We start from the raw sequence: 24968 nt of genomic DNA on the forward strand, positions 1-24968 counted from the left end.
GCTCATGTCCTGGCGGCCCAGACTCATTCTCGTTTTCGTTCTCATGCTCAGTTTCAGTTTCAGGAGCTGGCTGCGAATTTGGCAACAGCATCGAATCAAATGCTGTCAAGCAAATCAAGTCATTCATTTGTCAATTAGTTGACAATGGATCAACTTGAGCTTAACTGCTTCTGCAGCCCAAAACCAAAAAGCAGATCCGACAAATGCTAGAGCGTAATTGCATTTAAGATTTGGTGAAGTCCTGTCAAGAATTAACTTGGCCTTAGGTCTACTCCGAGTGCAGTCACATTTTGTAATTTGGTATCGCTGATGAAATGCATTTCATTAATATTTATTTGCCTCAGGCATGTCAAACAAGACAGCTTGGCTTTGGACTTATTCACTGCCAGAGGCCAGTTATTGTGGAAAAATGGCCAATTCATATTCCGCAAAATCCAGAGACTCAGGCCAAATCTTGTGAAATATGCTGTTAATTTACGGCTCACAGATTATTTTCTTGAATGCAAGCACTGGCACAAGCAGCCAAATTCAATGGCACCTCTTGAACTGAATTTTTATGTTTATTGTTCTGGTACGCCCCTTTAATAAATTTTATTTTTCCTTTTTGAATTTATGTTCCTTCATAAATTAATTTCATTTTCAATTGTGGACTTAACAATAATATATTATTTTAATGGTGCGTCAGTGTATCAGGAATCGCTCAAGTGTTCTTTTGTTTATATTTCACAACCGAATTAAAGTTTATACCTGCAATCCTCGAAATTATCAATATAACAACTTAAATAATGGCTGACACAATGATCAATCCGGTAATAACTCGCCAAATGGTGCATGTCCTGCCAAGTGTAATAGCCGATAGGATAACACTGCCCGATATTATTGACGATGCAATCAAAACACCAACGGAAGCTATGAACTCCGATGAAAAATCGAATGAGGCTGAGGAGGAAGATAATGCAGACGAATCGGAAATGGATTCTGAATTCGAAAAGGAGGAGCAATCCGAGGAGGCCAAAGAAGTGGAAGTTAAGTACGCGTGGAATGCACCCTGCATGATGGTTATTTTCGAGGATGGCGATCTCAATTGTGCCCTGCATCATCTTGTTGAATCTCTACAGGATCCCTTTGCCTTGGATGCGGTGGGCGTAATTTTGGTCCAAGAATCTCTAGTCGAAGAAATGGAAAAGCGAGTTCAAATCCTGATGAAACCATTGGATGCCAGGGTGGCCAATCATCCGTGCTACAAGCGCACTCTGCTAAAAGTAGACGAACTTAAACCGAAAACTATAATAGGACCTCCAGATCGTGTGCTGCCCGATGCCACGCCCATGCTGGTGCGGGACATACCGCAAAAATTTCTTGGCGAAGGACCCACGGGCATTATAACCATGCACATTTTTCGTACGCCCCTTGAAGCCACTCAGATATATAGAAAGGAATATCCCCTGCCAATCGCATCGGTTAGTATATGGAATGAGCGGGTTGCGAGTGTTTATGATGTGATTGGCATGATGAACCTACTCGATACATTTAAGGTCAACTGTTTTACGGTCGATATGGAGCCGATTAAACGGGCATTCGAGCTGAAAAAATATAGTGCTTGTGTGCATCGAGGTTATCACTATGAAACGCTGCCCATAAATGGCGAGAGAAAGATTATCATATACCCAGTTGGAACTATATTTGGTAATTGAAGTGACAGCTAGTAAAATAATATAAAAAGACGCATTGGCTCTTACCATATGTACCATTATTTCAATCTGATCTCAAAATGAATTCCTTACCAATTAGGAAACCATTCACCCCGAACCTTCATGGTGTTGTGCCAGTATCTAATGCATGCAATCTAATTCAATGGACCTTCAACAGCTATTTACACACAGAAAGCCCGTTGAGAACATTCAACTCGCACTTTTCGTTCGCTAATCTAAATTAATGCCTCTCACTGCGAATCGAAATGGGCCGTGCAGCGATGTTTTATCATTCAATTAAAAAAAAGGCAGGAAAGCAGCGAAAAACGCGTGCATGGGAAATGCGCGAAATAAACTAGAGGATTTTCACACATTTACCCCTACGTAAAAATAGTGGGCGGAGTAGTGGAAGCAATTTGCACCACCCCCCGGACGGAATAATGAAGTGTTTAGTTGATTATCTAAACGCACGGCGCTGTATCCGGATCCGGGAGCACTAGGCCTACTAGTGCTGGAATTGCTTGGGGTTTTCGGGTAGCGGTTGAGTCAATAATGCGCCAAATAAACAGCTAACAAGTTGGCAATAAAAGAACTCTAAAATTGCCCGAGGTCCGACCGATTTGGTAGAATGCCGGGCCCCATCCATCGACCATTTATTCACCCACACGCAACTGCAGGTGGTGGCAGGTAACACCAAGCTGAAAAGTTCCTAGCAAAAGCACAGCCGTTGGCCATGTAGAATGGAGCCATATATACAGGCGATGAGTGCCGTGGGGGCGTGGCACGCATTGTCTGCAGGTAAGCCTTTTTGCGGTGTGGCCCCACTTTTTGGCGCTGAGCAACAACGCCACGCATTTGCATTGATAACCGAAAATGTTTGGACTTGAAACGAGTTTAGTTTGGCCTGCTTTCGTGTACAACTACTATATTTCACCGGTAAATCAAACAGACAATGGGCTTCAAGCCCCGTAGTTTGTTGGAGAACAGTTGCGGTCACAATCGTATAAATGGGAGCACATGAAATGTTCGCGTATAATTCTGAGCACTACCAAACATTATGTATACGCCATGTTATCGCGAGGCACGTAAAACGTATTTTTTGTTGCATACTTTCAGGCAGATAAAACATTCTGCTTACGCCAGGTTATAAGAAGCCATTATGAGATTGTTGCCTTTGCGTACTTTTAAGCTGATGATTACTTATTTTATCTAAAGCAATTACATCTTAATACATTGTTGCATAGTTTTAGGGTAGTTTTAAGTATTCGCCAGGTTGTCATGTCTAATACATTTCTTAATTACAATCAGCCTAGAAAAAATCCAAATGGCATTCCAATTTACACATTTCATTTCGATTATTCTTACATTCAAGGCTATTAGTTTCAGGAGCAGCTGCTAGTTACATCACCGCAATTGTTTTCCAGGTAAAAGGAGGCGTATGCGTAAAGCCTTTGCTGCTCGGCTCGCCACGATGTTTACTGGATGTCTTAATTAAATTTGATTAGCTGTGTGCGCAAATTAGTTAGTTTTGCATGGGAATAGATGAGCGTGATGAGTTTGCCGACTAATTGGCTAATTGATTGATTGTTGGAGTGGTTGCAGTGCCTCTCCTCAAAACATACCGCCCAGAATGTTTGCCTAATTGCGCTTCAAATGCATTCGCTCGCTCCGAAGTTGGTACTCTTTGTGTGCATCCACTAATGAAAATCGAATAATGGCCAACGGAGCCAACGGTGCCGCCCAGCAGTCAATCAAAAATGTATTTTCCCAGTCCATGGATTGCCGCTGCTGCTGCTGCTGTTGTTGTTGCTGCTTCTACTATTTGTTTTTAAATATTTTCAGTAACGCAGATTCCTTAGCTCGGGCAGCGCCTGCATAATACATATCGGAATAACCTTGGTCCGAAATTCGCCAAAAGAATAACTGCGCATTGTTTGCGAAGAAACAACTTTGCTTTCTGCCTTGGCTGACTGGCATGGTTAGTAGTTGTTGCTGTTTCTGTAGTTACTGTTGTTGTTGTTGTTGGCTGTCAGAGTTTCCCGGGGGATGGAGATGCAGTTTTCCAGGCGGTGGGCGAAAGTGCTAAAGTTTCCACAGCGCGCATGAAATTTCCACTTTAGTTGTGTTGTGTAGTAAATTTTTTGTTTTCGCTTTTTGTTTCTTTTTTTTCCCGTACCCCCCTCTCCAATTCTCGAGATTTCCCCCTGCGCTCTCGTGCTTATTTCAAGTAGTTGAAATTATTTTATAGTATAAAACTTTAGTTTTTTAACTTTGCCCGGTGCTCTCTCCGTGTTGCGTTGTGCTGTTTTGTTTTGCCTTTCGCTGGGCAAAAGCCCTTCGTCCATTTGGCGTCCGCACGCGCTTCTTGTTTTAGCATATTTATATTTTAATAAGCGTTCTGGCAGCTGCGCTCCACCGCCTCCCATTTCCCATTTCCCATTTTCCATTTCCCCGAGCCTCCGATGTCCTGCGTAATTTTACTGCAATTTCTGACAGTTTTAGAAATCTTCGCGAGCAGAACTTATGAACCCAAATGCGCCTGTCAGTGGCAAATGGCAAACTCAGCCGGGATGCTGGAGAGGCTAACTGGCAGGCGGGCAACGTGGCGTATGATTGTTATTAATTTCATATTATGTGTAAGCACCACTGCGATATCCTTTGTTGCCTTTCGCCCGTTTGCAATAAGCAATAAGCGTCAGACGGAATGATATTTAATGTCAGGAGGCCGTAAGAGGAGTGGATGAGGCAATGGCATCAAGAGGATGACTTCGAGGTGCAGTTCAAGTGGATCCTTGGAGCACGAAAGTGTTGAGATTGCCAGAAGTGTTTGAGCATCCCATTTGCATAAAGTGCGGTTAATCTCGTCGATGTCGAAGGGTGAAGTGAAAAATTAACAGTGCACAGTGCTTCAGCGGAAATGAAGAACGCAGATTAAACATTACATTTGAATTACAAAACTATTGAAAATTACACTAAAATGGTTGTTGTATTGATTGAGTTGAAAGCTTCAAAAAACTAATATGCCGTTTAATCAAATACGTTCGATTATTTTGATTGACTTTAGCTCGCAGTGGAACCACCTCTTGATTAAATTAAAATTCAATTAAGGCTTTTGTTTAGTTGGGCGCAGTGAGTGTTTAATAGGAAAATCCAAAATCCAAAATCGATCACAAGCGTGATTCAATGGGGCCTTGTTGTTGCTGCCGCCGCAATTGTTAACCATTTTCACTTCAATACAATGTGACATGGCCCTCTTGATTGAGTATGTATGCGTGTCGATTGTTTATGATGAGTGTGTGTGTGTGTTTGTGTGGTTGTATATGTGCGCGATGGCATTGTGTTTGTAACAAAATATAATCATAAACGTAATTTAATCGCGCCAAACCGCGTCTGTCACGTACTTGCCAGCCACAGATACAGATACAAACACACAAAGGCACATTATTGACGCGACACACACACACACACACAGAGAGACAGATACAAATACACAAACAGATACACACGTTTTGGCAGCGTTGACAACAGAAACTGTTATAATAATTCAATTCAATTCAGCCAGCCATTCCGTAATAATGTCGATTCAATGTTGTAAATACGTTGCGAATCGTTTGCGACTTGCCAAATCTAATGATCACCTGTTTGGCACCCGCATACCTCACATTTACTTCTGTGTGCTTGTGTGTGTTTGCTGGGGAATTGATTTTGCTATCCAAGCACGTCATGTTCCATGGGTATCCGTAAGCTCACAAAACTATTTTCTATTGAATTAAATTGTTATCATTACAAATGGCAGGCCAAACGAGATTTGTATTTTGGCCATTACAATGTTTGCAGCCGAGGTAAAACGATTGTTCAAATAATTAAGTAATGCTGCGAAATCGTTTATATTAGGTTTGGTTATAAGATTTCCATGACCCTTTGGATTAACTTTTCATGCTGCATAACAATCGAACATTTAGAACTTTAACTAAGGCTATATTTCAAGCTGGTTTCCTTCTTTGTTTTCCCCACCATCAATGACTCAAATAATTTCCAAATTCAAGTTTTCATTATTCGCATTCAAACGTCGTCGACGGGCTTCATTTACTACATTCGCGCAACTTCAGCGCATCTTGGAGGGCCTGTCTTATGGCGTCATCCGCCTTTTATGGGGATTCCTTCACCGGCAGCCGGTGAATCAGTCACGTGTGTGCAAAATCAAAACGATTTGCGGAGCCTGTCACCCTTCCGCGTCTTTTGTTTGCCATTTGCGAGCGGAGTGAGCGTGAATGCGCGTAAATTACGGCTGACAGGAGACGGCTTCCTCTGATGCGGATGCCGTTGGCTGATTGATGCGCTTGCCCAGGTCACTCGGAAAAATTGGATAATTTCCTCAGTCAATCGATTATCAGCTACTTACCTTGTAGTATATTCTTTGACGCATGAAAAACATGATAAACACAATAATCTGACATATACATGCAAGCGCAGTAATGTTTTATTTAAAGGGCATAGCATTTTTCCCTGTGCATGCAGCGCTGCAACTTTTGCCACTTAGCCGTAAGCCGCGGATCCAAGGCTCCAGAAATCGGAGCCATTCCATTGCACGCATGACAGCTGCCATGTGCTGGCATTTTAGTATCCTACCATCCTACCATCCAGCCATCCCAGTATCCTGGCATCCACGCATCCTAGCAGTTAACCACAGCAGCCCAGGGTGCGCTTTGTCCTTGTCACCTTTTTAGTTTTCGGTGTGTTGACAGTCGAGCACTCAGTTGACAACGCTGCGCTGCCAGCTCTTCTCGTAGCAGTTGCACACTGAGCGAAAAAGTGTAGACTTTACAGAGTCTATGGTCTGAGAATGTAACTAGTTACGGGAACGTTTGATAGTAAGCATCTACCACATATTAAAACCTTTTCTTAGGCATTATGAAATTATGACATTATGACTTTGATGATCTAAAAGTCAATCACTGCAATGTTATCATGTGGATGCCCATTTTTTACTGTGCCACATAATCTCAGCTTCGGGGAGCGGCAAGTGCATTTATCTCGATCTGGAATGCCTTTTGAATAACTTGCCATATTAGCGTGTTTCCGTTTCCTTTCAGCTCAGCAGGCAGCAGTCAGCATCTCCCAGCTTAGTTGTGTCTGGGCGTCCTTGTGTGCGTATTTGTCAAAAGGATTTGGCAGTGATTTAGCTGCTGGCCCAAATTTCATACCAAATTCCGTGTCTCCTCCGCTCCTCCGCTCCACCACCCATCCTCTGTTGCTTGCAGTCAAACCGCCTGACTGACTGACAGCGTCCCTGAAGCGTCCTGTCTCCCGTGTCCTTCCTTTCTGGCCAGAGAGGCAGGATTAGGTCGCGCCCAGCCCTTTTAGCCGCTGCAAATTAGCTGCCTAATTGTTTGCCAAAGCCGCAACTTTGGCCATTTCTTCTTCTCGACCAGGAGAATAGGCGAGAATGGGCGGGGTTCTGCTTGCCATTTGCCGAATGACAGCTGAATAATGTGAGCCCCATAAGCAATTAACGCGCCTGCGGAGCTTACACACGTACGTCTCTGGAGTGTGCGAGTGTGAGTACAGTGGGGGTAGAATAAATAGCAATGGCACTTTTATTCTGGGATGCCAGCGAAATCATAATAGCTTGGAAATTACTTCTATGAAAGTATGCAAAAATATATATAGAGTTATTTCTTTCATACTTTTATGCATGCACTAACATATTTATCCTTGATTTTGAGGATCTGTTTCGTTCTCCAATAGAGTCTTATATTTGTTTTTTTCTAAGGGCATTCGTGTAACTACCTTTTTGACTCCAACTGTATGTGTGTGCTATCTGTGTGTGTGATTCCTTGTGCAAGCTTACAAATTGAGTCAATAATTTTGTTGGGCCCCCGAATGGGCGGGAAGTTATCCTCGTGCTCCATTCCTGATGGCACTTTGTGCATAATAAATAAACGCCATGAAATACGCGACTTAACACGCAATGCGCAGCAAAGTCGCATGTCTCCATCTCGCGCCATTGTGAGTGTGTGTGGTGTGGTGTGTGTGGCGGTGTGCCTGTGTGTGTGGGTAAGCACCATATGACACCACCTTGACTCATTAATTACGCACTGGCATTTTTATTTTCATTGCATACTTTTATGCAATTTATTATTACAGCATTGCGGGGCAGCGCTGAAAAAAAGCACACGCTGAAATACAAATTGCCTTTTTTTACACACACCCATATATTTAAGTACATACGCATACACCAGTGACTTATTTACCGAGGGAGCTGCTCACGGATACTCTGGCCAACACACACACACACACACTCAAGCGGAGTTGTGGCAAAGAGGACAAGCCGCAAATGAAATGCACGCTGGATTTTGAGCTGCCTTCCATCTTCACTTGGCCAGGACTTTCCTGATTGCCCATGTCCTTTGGGCCGTCCCATAAATAAACACGATATGTTGGCGAACTGTAAGCATTATAATGGCTGTAATCATTTAAAAAGGATAATAAACAATGCACCTAAATTTAATTCATTCAATTATGATTTCTATGGAAAGTTACAAGCCATTTTAATTTCACGGTTCATTGGCTGCTTTTCTAAAATGTCTAAAGTGAAGTTTAATGATGATGATAATGTTCAATGCAACTGGATATATGCTTATTTAATTTAAATCCGCTTGTAAAACCCACTGTATACTCGTAATCAAATAAACAATCTTTCCGTTTCCCCTTCCAAAAAGGTAATTGCAGAGCAGTAAACTCCGTTTGCCCCGAAAGATGTTCCATAATCAGAGGGCAGCTAAACTTAATTTTCCCCAAAGCGAGAAGGCTTTAATCTTAGTGCACGATCGCAGCGCATTGCTGTTTCGCTGGCGACCCCTCGCAAAACCAAATAAATATTCACTTTTTACTTCACTTGTTGTTGTGGTTGCATTATTACTGTCGTAGTTGTAGTTGTAGTTCCTATTGTTATTGTTGTTGTTTTTGTTATATTCAGCGGTGGTGATGGTGATGCTGCTTCTGCGGTCGTGCTGGTCGAAAATTCCCCAAAGAATCTGACGCACTTATCGCAAATTACTTTGGCAGTTGCAGCGCAGCGTTGCTTTTGTGTATAAATTTAACAATTTACCCATACACGTGCAGGCATGTGTACATTGCAAGCGCAGGGGATTGTAAATTACCATACACATACTGAGACTAAATGTGTCCAAGGAACGTGCAGTGTCCATGGCCGGCAGTGGCAATGGGAAGGCAGGGAAAGAAAAGGGACAGAGCGGGATTTGTAAAACTTTTGGCCAACATGGCGTATGCATAATATTTCTTCCAGCCGCATGTCGGCCGACAAACTTCATTAACAAGAGAAAGCCAGAAAAGCAGCAAGCCCACCAACTTGCCGCAATAACAATGCAAATGTAACAGCTCGAGATGTTGCAGGTTGCAGCTGCATCGGCAAGTTCTGCTGCGGCTTCTCTGTTCCACTGTTGCCGTTGCAATTGCATTTCCCCAATTAGCCGCACAACTCATTAAGCTTTTCGCAGCGACTTACCGCCTCTTTTTTTTTAAAGCACACTTTCTGGCACTCGTCAATTAGCATTTGTTTCGGGGCGTTTAATGGCCATCCAGATGTTGCTGTTTCTGCTGCTGCTGCAATAAATTATTGTTGCCACTGCCAGCTTCATAAGATGTTAACGCGCACTTAATGCCACTTAAAAATACGCATAAATCGCAGAAAGAGTTTCGGCCAAACGGGGAGAAAGGCAGTGAATGGTTGGACGGTTGGCCGGCCACTTGTCCACTTACATGGCTACTTACAACGCTGCTCAAGCATATGCATGCAGATGACCATGTCGCAGCCACCACCCAACACTCACCACCCACCACCCACCATGCCACATCAGTAGCAGCTGCATAAAAACAAGGTCGAACGGGGGACAGCAGAAAATGTGCACAAAAATGAGGCAACAAAAATAAATAAAAATGAAAGCCGAGCAACAACACAGCAACTGCAACAGCAACAGCAACTGCGGCACGCAATTAAGTGCATTTAATTAATTATTGTTGATAAAATAATATTTTTGCAATTTATTGTACAAGCGCCAGTTGGGCGTTCCTGTGTTGGCTGGGTGGTCGGGTGGGTGGGTGGTGACGTCCACCGCCCGTTATTTATGCATATGTGAGCGCAAATAAATAACGCCAACGATGGCGGCTTAAAAAAAAAAACCCCGGAACAGGGCTGCTCCATGAAAATTAGACGAAGAAATACTCAGTACATAAATGGGAGTTATAAGTAACCAATTCTGAACAAACATGGCAAGGGTAGAGATATGTTTAGCAACTATTTCAATTATTATTTGAAAATTAACTCTTAAGGTTCTTTTAAAAACCCATATACCTTTAGTGCTGCACATTACAGGGTACCCATTACGTTTGCTGCATTCTCCTGCGTTGACGTTATCAGAACTGTGGCAGTTACTGGCCGCAGACGCAGCGATATCGCTCCTGTGGCAGGAGCGCTGCCTATCGCAGCGGCCAACATCGAAATCGAAACTATGGCAGATCAATTCGAATAACAATAATTTCTTCCGGTCGAACGGCAGCGCCAGAACAATCAGACAGCGGCAGAGATGCAGATATATGCGGCTGCGAAAGTATCTGCATCTGCAACGGCAACGGCAACGGCAATCGCAACTACAACTGCATTGTTGCTGTTTGCTGCATTTTAAACAGGATGCGCATAAGTATACGAGGATTGACAGGATGTGCGGGCCATGCACACGCATTTTGTTTGCCGCTGACGGTGCCACGCCCATCACCCCTCCCCCTCGCTCATTTTAAATCGGGGGGCGGCATATACACATGTTCGATGGGAGACTGAAGCCCCACCCAGCAGCACTAATTTGTATTGTACTCGTTGTTAATGAATTTCATATATTGTATTTATGCGAATGCACTTAATGCGAAAATTATTTGCGTTGACATTGCTGCGGATCGCAGAGGATTTTAAATCGGCTAACGATTTTCAGAGGCGCGCTTTAAATAAGCTGGCGATAAAGTGATATTAGATGTTATGATATTTAAGCAATTTGTAATGACAAACCAGATAATTAAAGTTGGATTATTAAAATTCCCTTTTATTTCTGGTTATGGAAATTCATTTTAACGTTAAAACTTCGCAGATCAATGGGTTTTGTTCCACTGCTCACGCTCCTCGCGCTCCTTCTGCACCTCGCTGAGATAGGGCTCCAGGTACTTGATGTCCTCCTCGTACTTGGTCCACTGCTCCTTGGGCAGGATCGTCTTGGTCATCGAAAGGTGCAGTGCCCGTAGAATGCGGTAGTTTCGCTCATCGTACAGTTTTCGGGGCAGACGACGCACTGCCTCTGCCACATCCTCATTCTCGTAGAGACAGTCATCGCGATACAGGCCGTATTGGTTGAATCCAGACATGTTGTAGGCCCATTTCCCCAGCTTGGAGAAAACCGCTGGGCCCACTTTAGCCACATATTTCGACATGATTTATGAGCAAAGAAATTTGGATATGACAACTAGTAAGTCCTCAATCTGACAGGTGACTCAGGGTCACCCTGGTGAACTAACAAGTAGGAGTGTCGAATGAGAAAGCAGAATTAAAATCCCAGTAGGTTTTCCAAAGCAATAATCTCGACCGCAAATACATTGGGTATTAATGCAATCAAGCACAGGATTGTCAAAAAATGACCCAAGAAAAAATAGTTTAAATGTTGTATCAATGCACTTCTTTAATTTACGAAACTTGCAAAGTCGATTTGGACTGGCATATAATTGAGTGCGGATGTGGACTTCCATAACATGGAATTGTCACAAAATGTTTTTGGCAGACGTCAAGTACATTTTTCCAGCTTATTTCCAGATCAGCAAGGTCCACAAGGGCCGAAACCGCAGGAGCCAGGTCCACAGGGTCCACACGGTCCGCAGGGACCACTGCCTGGTCCGTAGGGTCCACAGGGTCCGCAAGGACCGCATCCTGGTCCCCAAGGTCCGCAGGGTCCGCAAGGTCCGCATCCGGGTCCACAGGGTCCACATGGTCCGCACCTGCCCTCAGCCACTGGGTATTGGTTTGTGGAAAAGCAGGGCAGTGGGCAGCAGGCTCCGCCAGGAGCACATGGTCCAATGGGGCAGGGTGGGCAGGCTGCACTGGGCTTGTAGTTGATGGGTCCATTCGGGTAGCAGCAGTACTCCCTCGGAGGAGGAATGTCGATGGTTTGGGGCTTCGGCTGGCACAGAATCGACTGGCACACTTCGCGTGGTTCGCAGACGCGCTTAGGATAACACACCACATAGGGATCGGGAATCATCGATGGATAGTAGATGACCCTCGGCTCTCGCACCATCTGCGACACCCAAATCAGTTTGGGCACCTTGATTACCCGCGTGGCATCGACGACCTTCGGTATGGTGATCTGCCGGCATCGATTCACCACCATTGGCTCCGGCACAATCTTCTCCGTGAATACCACTCGTTTCTTGCAGATCATGCGTGGTGGTTGCTGCACGGTGATGCATTTGGGAAAGGGTGGCGGGATACGGGGAGCACATTGTGGCAAGGCTTCCAGTTGCGCGGCATTGTAGCACTTGGGTGAGCATTCGAAAGGACCGCAGCAAGGATCGCAGGGACTGCAGGGACCGCACGGAGAGCACATGTTCAACTTTCGACTTGAATTAACCAAAAAGAGTAAAAGAGTACAAAATTTTGTGGATTTTTTTAACTTATAAAATTTGATCAGGAAAATTTAGAAGTGTATCGAAGCGAAACCGGTTTCGAAATGGAAGCTAAGCCTAACCAACGGCCACAAGTAGAATGACAAGCAAAAGCAAGGCCTACTATTTAGCATAGATAAAGCAAATATGTAGAAGCTGAAAGTAATCATTGCATTTCCTGTCAAACGAAATGGAAAAACGTGACATTCGCATAAATCCAATTTTTATTTACAGCCAATGGGTCGTCCATGCGTAGACAAAGTATAGAGAACTATAGACTTTTTGGTAGTGATCGGTAGCAGGACGGCGAAAACACTATGGTAATCTGGTTCGGTGATAGACAATTGGGTCCACTGGGCACCGTTTTCCGACAACATTCCAGGCAGCACAACGATGATGTTAACAGGGGCCGCCGGGTCCACAGGGCACCTGAGGACCGCAAGGACCAACTGGACCGCAATGAGTGTTCCAGGGAGTTGGGGCGCACGGGTAGCACGGGCCGCACTCGGGTGACTCGTACGGACACGGGGGCGAACAGGGTCCGCAGGGTCCGCAAGGACCACAAGGACTGTTGCCGAGCGGTCCGCATGGCCCGCAGGGAGCGCAGGGTCCACATGCAGACGGGACAAACGGACCCGACGGCATCGTGAGGCCGCAGGGCCCGCAATTGGGCACGGCGCACGGTCCACCCGGACCGCATCTCGGCCCACAGGGTCCGCACGGGCCGGGTCCGCAGGGACCACATCGCGGACCGCAGGGTCCACATCCTGGACCGCATGGCCCACAGGGTCCGCACCTGCCCTCGGCAACGGGATACTGGTTTGTGGAAAAGCAGGGCAGTGGGCAGCAGGCTCCGCCAGGAGCACATGGTCCAATGGGGCAGGGTGGGCAGGCTGCACTGGGCTTGTAGTTGATGGGTCCATTCGGGTAGCAGCAGTACTCCCTCGGAGGAGGAATGTCGATGGTTTGGGGCTTCGGCTGGCACAGAATCGACTGGCACACCTCACGCGGCTCGCAGACGCGCTTGGGATAGCACACCACATAGGGATCGGGAATCATCGAGGGGTAGTATATTACTCTGGGTTCTCGCACCATCTGCGACACCCAAATCAGTTTGGGCACCTTGATTACCCGCGTGGCATCCACGACCTTCGGTATGGTGATCTGCCGGCATCGGTTCACCACCATTGGCTCTGGCACTATCTTTTCCGTGAATACCACTCGTTTCTTGCAGATCATGCGTGGTGGTTGCTGCACGGTGATGCATTTGGGAAAGGGTGGCGGGATACGGGGAGCACATTGTGGCAAGGCTTCCAGTTGCGCGGCATTGTAGCACTTGGGTGAGCATTCGAAGGGACCGCAGCAAGGATCACAGGGACTGCAAGGGCCGCACGGAGAACACATGTTTTCGACTCAAGTTTTCCAAAATAAAATTTATAGAAAAATAGTATACTTTTTATTTTTTACAAATTTTTACTGTTCAATTTGGAAGTTATTCGGAGCGAAAGTAGAAACTGAATGAGATCTAACAGCACGACGACAGCATTGCGAAAGAATCCTGGCACACTTTGATCGATATTTGGAAAACCGAGCTCTATGATCACACTATAGTGTAGTGTTTTTTTTTTTGGTTTGTGCAGATACTGTGAAAATCCCTTTGAGCTTTGAATTGAAATATATGCTTACACCACTTAAATCTGCTGGATTCGAATGCTTAACCGCCCGCAACGAAAAATCGCAGAACGATTCTCGAATGGAATGCATTTTGCAAACCGGATTCCATCTCCCCATGACGTATGCGCGACGTATCTGCATATATTTCAACAATATGGCATCTGCCGTTGAGTGGGTTTAAGCCTTTAATATGCTAGCGCCTTTATGTAGGCAGGCGGCCCTTTTTTATTGGCCCGACCGAAAGCCAACTTGGAAAAAACCTACAACGAATTACAGAAAAACGTTGGAAAACACTCTGGCAGCGAACGGCCTATTGAATATACATATATGGGTTTGTTTTTGCACATTGCCTGGACATGTCAGCGCCGAAAAAGCGTTTGGTCGGTATGGTAAATGGTAGATGGTAGTTGGATGGGATATCCTGAAAGCTTTAGTTGGTGGGTGGGGCATGGGTGGGCGGTGCAATCGGCGCTTTGTGCATGCCACAGCCATGACGACACTGAACAATTGCACATTCACAAAAAACTACAACAAAGACCGTGGCCACAGCGAGCATTGATGTTGACAAAGGCTTTTGCATGCGATTCAGGTGAATTCTAAAATATTTGCTCTATTTTCAATGCAAAGAGCGAGGGGCAAACGATACAATATGTGCTCGGAATAAGAAACATTCTGCTATTCAAACAAGCAATAAAAGACGTTGTAATATTTTCTTCATTAGAGATAACTTCGTTTAATACTACAAAATTTATTTTCTAGGAATTTCAAGTGTATAATTCATATTTTATATTGTTTTTGATTTTCTGCATTAATTGCTGTCTAATAATTCCGGTTATATACATTAAGAAATTAAATCAAATTTCTTCCAAGAAGTTCAGATACAATAAATGTCTAAATTTAACAAATTTTAAGAGCAACATTGATTCAATCGATTTGGACTCGGGCGTTTCCAAGAAATACGGCAACTTCTTTGGCCTGTAATAACAAGCCGTTGGCTTATGGTCGTAATTATGCAAGAAAAACATCAACTTCTTGGACTCGAGTAGCCCTGGAGCGCTTATCGAGCGACATGATCCCATGGTCCCAAAGTGATGGACCAAGATTCAAGCCACAGACAAAGCGCCTGCTAATCCCACAATTTCCACAGCCCAACGAGCCGGCCTAATCACAGACCCGCCACTTGGCATCACAGTGCCACCGAAATTGTCAGCTAATAATGCAAACAATAACAGGCAACAGTCCGAAGAAATGGCGCACATTTCGCATAATTATGGACGGCGGCTACCCCGGATCCCTGTCGAGATGGCCCGGCTAAGGCGGCGCAATTAGCGGACTTAGTTCGGGACTAGGCCCGAAACAATGTTGGGCTGGGAAATGGGAAAATAAGCACAGATTGCCCATAAATTGGCGCCCACAATGCCTGCTGGAGCCTAGATAGAGCCGCAGGTTTCAGCTTTCAGTTGTCGAAGATTTTAGGCATGCACTGCGAATAATTGCTTAAAAAGGTTTATAGCTTTCTAGCTCAATAAAATTTTATATTTTAAATAATATTATGTGCCACATTTACTATGTTTGTGTTTAGTTTGTTCCATTCACATTCATAAATAACTTTAATCGCGCCTAATAAAGCGCTGCACCTCCTGAAACACTCCCACAACTAGTTCTTCTTGTTTGCTCGCATTCTTTGTGGCCTTTTGACGTTGATAAGTATTCTGATTTATTGACAAACAAACAGGGCGAGTGCGAGTATTGCGGCCGCATTTATTTAAATTTATATATTTATTTATGGGCTACGCACAAAATATATGTATGCGTATATATACAAGACAGATGGATCGTTGTTCAATCGGTGTCGGGACTTAACCTGCTGAAGCACAGATGTGAATGATATTAATTTATTTTAGATATTTATTATTTCAAAATCCTAAAATATATAATCATATCATTGGAGTTGTAAAATTAAATTATAAATGGCACAACATGACACTTTTGATAAGGTTTGTGCAACAATTCAAATATTTTCCATAACTTAAAATGGGTTAATCAAATTTTTTGGCTCCCGTTTTTTACGCATTTGCTTCGATGCATTTCCGTTTGATTTCAATAATTTTAACTTCCGGCACAAACCGGAAATGACAAATAAAATGCCATGCCATTCAAACACACTGAGAAAGAAGGAGTAGCCTTTTTCGGTGGTATAGATTTAATAATGTTCGAAATAAAGGCACTTTGATATAATAACTCATTTTACGCTCTCAAAATTCGTGTCAAATTTATGGCTTTTAAATGTGTAATAATAGTACTTTGATATGAATAGCTAGTTTTGGGGAGACATACAAAAACATAGTTAAAGTATATTAAAATGTATAGCTGCAGGTTAAATAGTTTTTCATCTCAGTTGCCACTGCATGAAAAATCTCATAAATTACGTAATTTTCGGGAAGGCTTGTCTCTGCCCAAATCCGTGCATATATGTACATAAGTTGTCGACTTTTTTTTTTTAGCCAGGCAGTAAATTTGCCGGCACATGCATATGGGGAATGACCATGAATTACATAAAAAGCCGCAAATACCGAAGTCAAAATGCGTGGCCTCAACGATTCTGTGTATTGTAAAGCATGCCAATGTGCAAGCAAAGGGGGAAGTGGAAGGCATTTGCAGCGTCGTTCCCTTGCAACATGCAAACGATTCAGTCAGTGGCAAAAAAAAGGAAAATAAAAATAAAATTCAAATATATATGGCAATCCTTTAGGCACGCGGAACATAATGAAACGAAAATGCTACTGTGGCAACAGCAGCAGCAGCAGCTGCAAGGACATTCAGGACCAAGGACCGAGCACCCAAATCCATGGACTGGCCGAAGCCGTGCGCTTGCCATTTGCCGAATAAGTAAAAATAAATAAAATTGTGAAAATATTTCTTTGCCCAACATTTTTACAGCCGCCTTACCCCCTTGCCCCCCTCCACCATTCACCCTTCAATTCCTTCGATGACCCCGCTTGCCAACCAGTTCGCAGCCTATTTTGCACAAAAAAAATGTTTTTATTTATTCCATTGGTTGAGGCCGCATCCTTTTGCATACTTTCGATACTTTCGATATCGTCCAAAATGTTATAGCACTACAATTTTATAAAAAAATGTTTATTATATTAAGAGAATATTGCTTAAAATCGGTTATAACTTTTATATTCCAAAAACCTTTTTTTTAATGTGATTTTTCAGGACACTATTATCTCGAGGCAGACGGACCATACCCTGGAAATCCTTGCAAGTGGGCCTGCTCTGTGGCCGCCGGTTGATTTATATTGATGAATGTCCGTTTGTTCGTTAGTTCCGTCTTCAAAGAGATTTACTTGCAGTGGGCGGGTTGGTGGGCGTGGCAGTTATTTTACTCTTTGCCTTTTGTGTTGCTGCACTCGCACGCATACATATGCATACGTACACACACACACACACTGCACTGGGTGCACTTGCTTATGCTCAGTGCCAGAAATTATTGCATACTTTACGGAAATTAACCGCATTTCCATTTCTTGCACGCACACAGGATGGCTGCCCCTTTTCCTTTCCGCCTCTCCCCGCGAACTCCTCTTTGGCTTCCACTTGTATACATATTTACAATTTTAATGACTTTATTTTTGTGCCGCCATAAAATATTTCCATACACTTACAAAATGGAGTTATACCAGGATATTAGTTGGAACTTGGCTGTATAATGTGATGTGGATGTAACTTTAAGGGTAAAATTATATTATTAAATATATATTATTATAATATATTAACAGTATGCAATCAGTACTTTGCTTGTAATATAAACATCATTCTTAACTACATTTATTCTAAGAATGTGCTATATACAGATTATAAATTATTTTCTTATATAAGTTACACAATGTTTTTGCTAATAAGTAGAGTATTAAAGCTTCTGCTTTGCCTTCCTTAGGGACTTACATTTGCCTTGATGCTGATTGGTTCAGGTCCTTTCTGAGTGAACTGCTGAACGAGTAGAGGGAATTCACTGAGGGAGCCGTAGTACAATCATATTTCTTTGTGACATTTTCCTTGTGCATTATTAATCAACTGGGAGTATTTTAATTTATGTTGACATGCACTTATTTATAAAACGCAACAGTAATGTCAAAAAAAGAAGCATTTTAACCGGAAACCATATGCGAAACCAGACAGTCGCTGATTTCTCTGCTTTTTTCGAGGGCGGTCATACTGACGTCAGCAGATGCATTAGGTGTGCATGTTGACTTGACTACGCCCAGTGACCTTTAACCTGTTAATGGCGCCTTTTCAGGAGTTCCTATACACGAAAATTATTTTCTTCTGCGCAGTTTTATATAAAGAATTGGAAACTTTTTACGTGAAAAGGGAATTGGCGGCACAAAGGACTGGCGTTAGTTGAGTCGTGTCAAATGATGTAAACTTCCATGCAAATCGTGAAGCTTTGAGATGAATAGAAATCAGTGTCCGGCGAAAGGGGTGAAAATTCTTTGGACGAAATTAAGATAGGCTTCTATCAAGGAAACGGATTCTGCAGGGGTCTTACCTAATTGAATTCCACCCAATCCACCCTGATGTTCTGGCTCGCAATGAATTTTATTAAAATCGTTGCATGGGGCAACAGACTTGCCACGGCTACAGAAATTGAGAAATATTAATAAAGCTTTGATTTGCATTCAATCAATGAAAGGCGGTGATGTACCCTTTGAGCAGTGACCTGCTGCTCAAAAGTTCAAGGGGCAATTGGCACGCCGGATGCGTAATCTATTTCAAACAGCGACCATGCAAATCGAATAAGCTATTGCTGTAGCTATAGCCATCGCCTCTCAGCTGTCGACTGTCGGATGCATGCGAGTACAATACAACACAATTTGCTGCTGCCGCTGCCAGCACTCCTGGTCGTCCTTTTCATCCTTATCGTCCTTTTGTCCTGTCAGGCCGTCTGTCGAACGGCGAGATGCATAGAGAAATTGCATATAAAATGCAGACAAATAACTTGCTCCCCATGTTTAGCGTATGCCCCAACGCCTGACATTAACAATGCAGCAGCAACAGCAATAGCAGCAACAGCAGCAGCAGCAGCAACAGTAGCAGCAACATCAGCAGCAGCAACAGTAGCAACAACATCAGCAACATCAGCAGCAACCAGCTGGCAATAAAATGTAACAAACACATTGACTGCTGACAAATAGCATTGCCTGTCAATTCATCAAAAAGAAAAAGGCAGCGAGAAGCATCAGCGAACGCGCAAAACTATTGACATGCACACGCATCGCACACTCGAAGAAAATCCCTCCTATTTAGAAACATAACTCAAATTACTTTAAAGTGTATCTATACATCTGAGGGCAGTTCTCATGGTCAACCACTTGTTGTTATTTTTGCTGCATATAGCTTGTTAAACTATTGATAACAGGTTAACATATGAGATGTAATACATGTCGAAAGCTCTGGATTTTTTCTGCAGTGCATCGTAAGCGGATCTGTTCGAATGGGATGCAGAATGCAGAATTCAGGAGGCGCATCCTTGCACTGCTGACTCGGCAGTGGCAATGGCAGACTTTGCAGCAAATTTGCTTAGCTGCCAAACCAAACTTCGATTGCCGCGAGCCTGCGTGCGAGTGTGTCTATATAAAAGATATGCGAGCGACTGTTACAAATTGTTTTGAAATGAAATTCAAACTGCATTGGGAAACGGTGCATATTGCTATGTGCGCGAACTTTTGCGACCTCGAAACTTCAACTTCAAGCCTCGCCTGCGTTGCTGGCTCAAGAAGTTCCACGTAGTAAGTTGACATCATTGTGGGCAGGATCAGAGCGATTATTTGGTTATTTCAAGGCTTAAATCTAGCAAAAGCATGAAGAGATGGGGTAAAAGATGGGGCCTGCATTGCCTAGACCGGTGCCCTTACCTTTATTTCCTTCGTAACAAATTGCCTCAATTATTTCCATTTTACCCAAGCCCCGGTTTACTGGCCGCCTTTATGCTCGTAGCTAGGGTGTAAAAACTTTATTAAAAACTTTTGTGCCCAAGCCTTTTTATGAGACCTTGTCTGCCCTAAGACGGGCAGAGCCCTGCTTTATATACCTTTCTATATACATATGTATGTAGGGATATATATATTTATAAAATACACGCACATTTAGACGCCTGGCCGCAATACTGCACTCCAGGGGCGTAGAAGAAATCAAATTAAGAGCATTTTCTTTGGCGAAACTTTTGCGCCTGTTTAGAGTTTTGTAATACTTCAGCACCGACCCACCTCTTTGTAGCTATTAAGGTTCGTGCCCTATCCGCTGTCGGTCTTAGCCCCATGTGGTTACTTGAAAAATGCTAAATGGTCCCAGAGCAATTGCAACCGCAACAACATAAATAGCAACAAGGCAGCAGCAGTTTTGGCCTTAAAGCCAATGAGATTGGCTGCTGGCCCAAAAGTGTGTGCTCGCTTGTCTCATAAAATGTGCCAAGGTGATGCTTAAGAATACGCAATATAATATCAGGCATATAACTTATATTAAGGTGGTACCTATATAGAGGATACATTAAAAATTGTAATTTGTTTAGAGGTTTACAAAATGGCTAGAATTGGTGGGGACTATAATATCTACACTCAGCACGATTCCCACAATCCAGTCAATGTAGTTTGAGATTTTATTGTATATACATGTCTGCATACTGCCACCGCTCTGAATTCCGATAAGTGTGTTCCAAATTTGTTTCGAAACAGTCATCTCCTGTACCAAAGGACTTCCTGGCTCCCTGCAGTTTCTACTGTTTTTAAAGCCAGCACATATCTGCGATTTTTGTATAGTTATTCCGAATGACTGGCGACACTGTCTTACCTTCAGAATTATAACAGTGTTTGTTCTTGGGAAAATACTTTCTGCGTATAAGCCCCATCGGATGGCTTTCAAATTTTCGAACTTTTTTGTTTTATCCAACGAAATGCATATCGGCAGTATGCTTTTTTGATAAATCACAGGACCATCCAACACAAGTATTGCTATATCATACTCGAAGTACTGTTTGTTGTACAGTTTGTGAGTATAGACGGTTTGAATGGAGTACTTTACACCTCTCCTTTGAGGTCCCATTAAATTGTCAACATTTCCCAGCCAAACGGTGCTGCAGTAAGTATTCCAGCTTAATTGAATATGGCTACATTTAAGGGATTAACTTGGCTCACCTATCGCGTGGATCCGAAACGCAACTAGCAGATGTTATGACATGTTCTGAAACAGAGGATACCCTTACTATGGTTTATTTCTTCAAATCTCCCGCATTGTACAAACGATTATAGATAAGCATTCCGCTGCAATTCCTTGTGGGCGATGCAATAACTGCCATCCAAGGTGTGTCCCATGAATTATTCACGTTGCGGCTCGAGCAGCGTGCGTCCAAGAAATGGGCCGATCCTCGATGTGCCAGCAACAAAGTGAACAGAAAACACCACAATCCCGCAGTCATCTTCTTAAACGAACTGATTCACGAACACTGAAAAGCTATCGCAAAATGTGATTTTTGCTTAAACTCACAGAGAGAAGTCCACAGCTTATCAGTAAAGTTGTACTGTTCGCAAAATGTGGATTGCTTGCGCCATTCAAACAGATTGCGAAATACTCTACCATAAATGAGAACAGAAATATATTTGTTACGTAATTAAATTCTCTTTTTGTTTATTCAAGAATCTTGTGCGTGGGAATTTTTCGGCACTATCACATCAACGCTAAGTACGATTCCCAATATCCAGTCAATGTAGCTTGTGACATCGGTGTATAAACACGTTCTAAAATCTCCATAACTCTGAATACCAAAAAGAGTATAAAGTTCTTTGTTATAGCGTATCGATTTATACAAGGGACTTCCGATTCCCGGGCATTTTATGTTTTTTTCGTATCCAGCACAGATATGCGAGCTCCGTAGATGGATTTTGAAGGCGCTTTGGCATCGGGATCGGGTAAAATGTCTTATTTTGCTTGTCAAGACCCGAGGCTGCGTACTCTCTTCGTCTATAACCCAGCGTGCTGTATTAAAACTTGTATACATTTGTGTGTCGACTTCGGTTTCGTTTAACCAAATGCAAATTGAACGAATGTTGGCCTTATAGAGCACTTCGTTCTGTAGTTCCAGCAAAGCTATGTCATGCCCCATATTGTTTTCATCGTAGAAACTATGAATGTAGGAACTGTGCACCTGGTATTCTTCAATGCGATACTCGTCACTAATACCATGCTCTTTATCGCTATTTAACTGCCCCAAGCGGACGATGCTATTGAAAGAAAATATATGAATGATAAATTAAAGAATTAAAATGAACTTACGCATTTCCCTGTTTGAAAATGCAGCTGGCTGATGTTATGATAAATTCTAAAATGGAATTCAACATTGTTTTAAAATATTAGGTTATAGCAACATTCGTATACAAACGTTTGTGAATCAGGGCGCCACTGCAGGTTTTATTGGGCAATACAACTAGTGCCATCCACGTACTATTAAAACTCAAGTCTCCAGAGTGAGTAGAAACTGCGGCACAGTTCACGTCGAGAAGCTGTGCCGACCCTCGATTAGCCAGCATCCACCATAAAAAAGCTAAACATACTGCGAAACTCATTATTCTCCGAAAACGCTTCGCAAGCTACTGAACTACTGGCAAGCTTTGCTTAGTTGTACAACATATGCCACTTATCACTAACAAAAGCGTGCATATTATATTTGATAATATTTTCGAGCGATATGCTTCAGTTCTTGTTGATTAGTAGGTTCTGATAACCCACACAACGACAATGCTGTGATGACCAGGGGTGTCGTTGCTTCTAGAGAAATTGCCATGAATCATATTCCAAATAAATAATCTGCATAAAATGTTGTAATATCTATGTACCAAGGCTGATTAACTGACATATTTTCTTTAAAGTCGTGTTCCCACGGTAAGTTGTAGTCTACCCCTAAGTAGCACACATGCACACCATTTTTCAGTTAGCTGGAGTTTACAAGGTCAATTCAGTGGCTTTTGTGTGTCTTGGCCCCTGATCCTGCACCTAGTCTTCCGCTTACCGTTTTCCACTTATTGTTTTGCTGCCCAGCCGCATCCCTTTCAAGTTCAATAATGTCATAGAGCGTGTCGCAGGGCAGGCGTCTAAATTTATGGCCCAAACGGTTGACCCGAAGGCCGTGGGGGCCGTGGGGCTTGTGGAGCTTGTGGAGCAGCACGTGCTTTGGGGGGCAGGGAAATAATTTAGCCAAAAACATGTGAAGCTCGCCATATAAATTATGCACACTCGCTCGCAGGACGACAACACATGGGTTGCTTTAAGGTATTGTATTGTATTGTCTATCCGACCTGCCCACTGCTCAATGCAGGCCAACAACAAGTTCGGACATAACTCACCGCCTTGGCCCTTTATTTTATTGTATTTTATCTTTTGGATTACTTTCTGCCATGACCACAACAAATAAACTTGAGCATCTTTGGGCAAAACCCACAGTGGGGCCACTGTGTGGTGGTGCGGGAAAAAACTGTGGCCGGAAAAGAAAAGATTTCCGTGGCATTGTTGCTGCTTCTGCTGCTGTTCCTCTTCCTCCTCCTTTGGCTCGAGTTTGCCCGGAGGTCTGGAGCTGGACAACGGCAACAATTGCGCATGTTAACATACTTGTAAGTAGTTTTTCCACTTTGCCATGGTATTTTGCTTTTTTCCACACCCTGTACTCTGGGTTACCAAGGGTGCGTTCGTCCTTCTGGCTATCCGTTCAAGTCACTCTTAAGATCCTTTGCACATGCTGATTGCAAAGATGTTAGTAGCTAAGCACACAAAAATAGGGTTTATACTATACAAACCTATATTCCTTAAAATAAATAGTTAAATACTTAATAAGATACATTAACTTAAACTCAGGTTCCTTCAAGTGAAGTATTGGATATATCTTAGTCGAGTTCTTTTGCATGGTATTTCCTGTACATTTCCTCTATTTTTTCCATCCCCCACAACGGACACATTTGTTTTCCTGGGGGCAGTTGCCTTTGTTTTTGTAATTATCTGCACGTTATTTGTGGGTCAATAAAGTTTCGTTTCATAGTTTGAGCGGTTGTCTGGCTCTCAGCCCGGTTCGGGATTTATGGCATATGCGTTTTGGGCTAATTTTCAGTGCCGCTGACCATGCCATTGGCCAGTAAAACATTAATAGCAGACCGTGCTGGTCAGGAAAGAAGTTCGCAATGCTTCTTAAAATAGCATCGGGCGATTTAATGGCAGCTATACAGCTGGTAGCTGGAGCAAAACACTCCTCCTGGATGTTGATTAATTTATCGATACTCGGGCGATTGTCGGATGTAATTGTAGCTGCCTGTCAGGGGATCGTATTTCCAGAGATTTATACGATGGAATGATGGGATGATGGCTTGGTTGCAAGGGAGAGTGGCCGTTTTTTTTCCCCGCAGTTTGGTGTACAACTCATTTGTGATAAATTGCCGGCAATCGGTGCTTAATTATTTAATAAGCTCGACTGCCAACTATCGAGCTATCAAATTTCATTCGCCCTAATTGCTGTTTAGCGTACTCGTACTCGAATATCGCGTTGCCATGACTGCGTGCCGTTAATGTTTGCACAGCGCTAATTTCGCATCAATCATCGATGCATTGTTAATTCTAATAATTGCGAATAAACAAATTGCAACTGTCATGTTTTCGTTAAATTCGACTAACATTCGCATTTCGGCAACGCCTGCGGCTTAATTGATTATTACAGATGATCGGATGTGCTTATAACACGGCATCCAACTCGATTTGACACGTATCGTGTTGTGTTTTTAATGCAAACACAATTTGTCCACCGCCGATAATTAAAATACAGCTTTTCGCTCTCGATTTTCAGAGCAA

At 43.2% G+C, this 24968-nt stretch overlaps 6 protein-coding genes across 6 annotated transcripts; 1 reads left to right on the forward strand and 5 right to left on the reverse strand.

Annotated features, from left to right (window-relative positions):
* Positions 1 to 691: 691 nt before the first annotated feature.
* LOC6538183 lies at positions 692 to 2294 on the forward strand. The gene has a single exon (XM_002098675.3). The coding sequence runs from the start codon at positions 786 to 788 to the stop codon at positions 1692 to 1694; it is 909 nt and encodes a 302-aa protein (XP_002098711.2). The 5' UTR covers positions 692 to 785; the 3' UTR covers positions 1695 to 2294.
* An 8483-nt stretch (positions 2295 to 10777) lies between these two features.
* Positions 10778 to 11266, reverse strand: LOC6538184 (cytochrome b-c1 complex subunit 7). The gene has a single exon (XM_002098676.4). The coding sequence runs from the start codon at positions 11184 to 11186 to the stop codon at positions 10851 to 10853; it is 336 nt and encodes a 111-aa protein (XP_002098712.1). The 5' UTR covers positions 11187 to 11266; the 3' UTR covers positions 10778 to 10850.
* Positions 11267 to 11411: 145 nt separating this feature from the next.
* LOC6538185 (keratin-associated protein 16-1) lies at positions 11412 to 12485 on the reverse strand. Its single transcript, XM_002098677.4, has one exon. It carries the CDS (start codon positions 12350 to 12352, stop codon positions 11564 to 11566), a length of 789 nt encoding a protein of 262 aa, XP_002098713.1. The 5' UTR covers positions 12353 to 12485; the 3' UTR covers positions 11412 to 11563.
* A 131-nt stretch (positions 12486 to 12616) lies between these two features.
* LOC6538186 (DBF4-type zinc finger-containing protein 2 homolog) lies at positions 12617 to 13959 on the reverse strand. Its single transcript, XM_002098678.2, has one exon. The coding sequence runs from the start codon at positions 13812 to 13814 to the stop codon at positions 12810 to 12812; it is 1005 nt and encodes a 334-aa protein (XP_002098714.1). The 5' UTR covers positions 13815 to 13959; the 3' UTR covers positions 12617 to 12809.
* A 6631-nt stretch (positions 13960 to 20590) lies between these two features.
* Positions 20591 to 21585, reverse strand: LOC26535882 (transmembrane protease serine 9). Its single transcript, XM_015193209.2, has 3 exons — positions 21387 to 21585; positions 21281 to 21326; positions 20591 to 21219 (listed from the first exon to the last, which is right to left on the reverse strand). Exons 1-3 carry the CDS (start codon positions 21559 to 21561, stop codon positions 20655 to 20657), a joined length of 786 nt encoding a protein of 261 aa, XP_015048695.1. The 5' UTR covers positions 21562 to 21585; the 3' UTR covers positions 20591 to 20654.
* A 173-nt stretch (positions 21586 to 21758) lies between these two features.
* Positions 21759 to 22733, reverse strand: LOC26534968 (serine protease persephone). The gene is made up of 3 exons (XM_015193210.2): positions 22522 to 22733; positions 22416 to 22461; positions 21759 to 22363 (listed from the first exon to the last, which is right to left on the reverse strand). The coding sequence occupies exons 1-3, from the start codon at positions 22703 to 22705 to the stop codon at positions 21775 to 21777; spliced, it is 819 nt and encodes a 272-aa protein (XP_015048696.1). The 5' UTR covers positions 22706 to 22733; the 3' UTR covers positions 21759 to 21774.
* Positions 22734 to 24968: the final 2235 nt, after the last annotated feature.

This window comes from Drosophila yakuba, chromosome 3R, assembly GCF_016746365.2.
Source record: "Drosophila yakuba strain Tai18E2 chromosome 3R, Prin_Dyak_Tai18E2_2.1, whole genome shotgun sequence".
Lineage (NCBI taxonomy): Eukaryota > Metazoa > Arthropoda > Insecta > Diptera > Drosophilidae > Drosophila > Drosophila yakuba.

Excerpts from the sequence above, each read along its gene's own strand:
- LOC6538183 (XM_002098675.3), top strand. The coding sequence starts at position 786 with ATGGCTGACACAATGATCAATCCGGTAATAACTCGCCAAATGGTGCAT.
- LOC6538184 (XM_002098676.4), bottom strand. The coding sequence starts at position 11,186 with ATGTCGAAATATGTGGCTAAAGTGGGCCCAGCGGTTTTCTCCAAGCTG.
- LOC6538185 (XM_002098677.4), bottom strand. The coding sequence starts at position 12,352 with ATGTGCTCTCCGTGCGGTCCCTGCAGTCCCTGCGATCCTTGCTGCGGT.
- LOC6538186 (XM_002098678.2), bottom strand. The coding sequence starts at position 13,814 with ATGTGTTCTCCGTGCGGCCCTTGCAGTCCCTGTGATCCTTGCTGCGGT.
- LOC26535882 (XM_015193209.2), bottom strand. The coding sequence starts at position 21,561 with ATGACTGCGGGATTGTGGTGTTTTCTGTTCACTTTGTTGCTGGCACAT. Across the intron at positions 21,327-21,386 it reads CGGAATGCTTATCTATAATC|AACATGTCATAACATCTGCT; the intron begins GTTTGTACAATG and ends CCTCTGTTTCAG. Across the intron at positions 21,220-21,280 it reads GTTTCGGATCCACGCGATAG|CACCGTTTGGCTGGGAAATG; the intron begins GTGAGCCAAGTT and ends TACTTACTGCAG.
- LOC26534968 (XM_015193210.2), bottom strand. The coding sequence starts at position 22,705 with ATGAGTTTCGCAGTATGTTTAGCTTTTTTATGGTGGATGCTGGCTAAT. Across the intron at positions 22,462-22,521 it reads TGGCGCCCTGATTCACAAAC|AATTTATCATAACATCAGCC; the intron begins GTTTGTATACGA and ends ATTCCATTTTAG. Across the intron at positions 22,364-22,415 it reads ATTTTCAAACAGGGAAATGC|CATCGTCCGCTTGGGGCAGT; the intron begins GTAAGTTCATTT and ends TTCTTTCAATAG.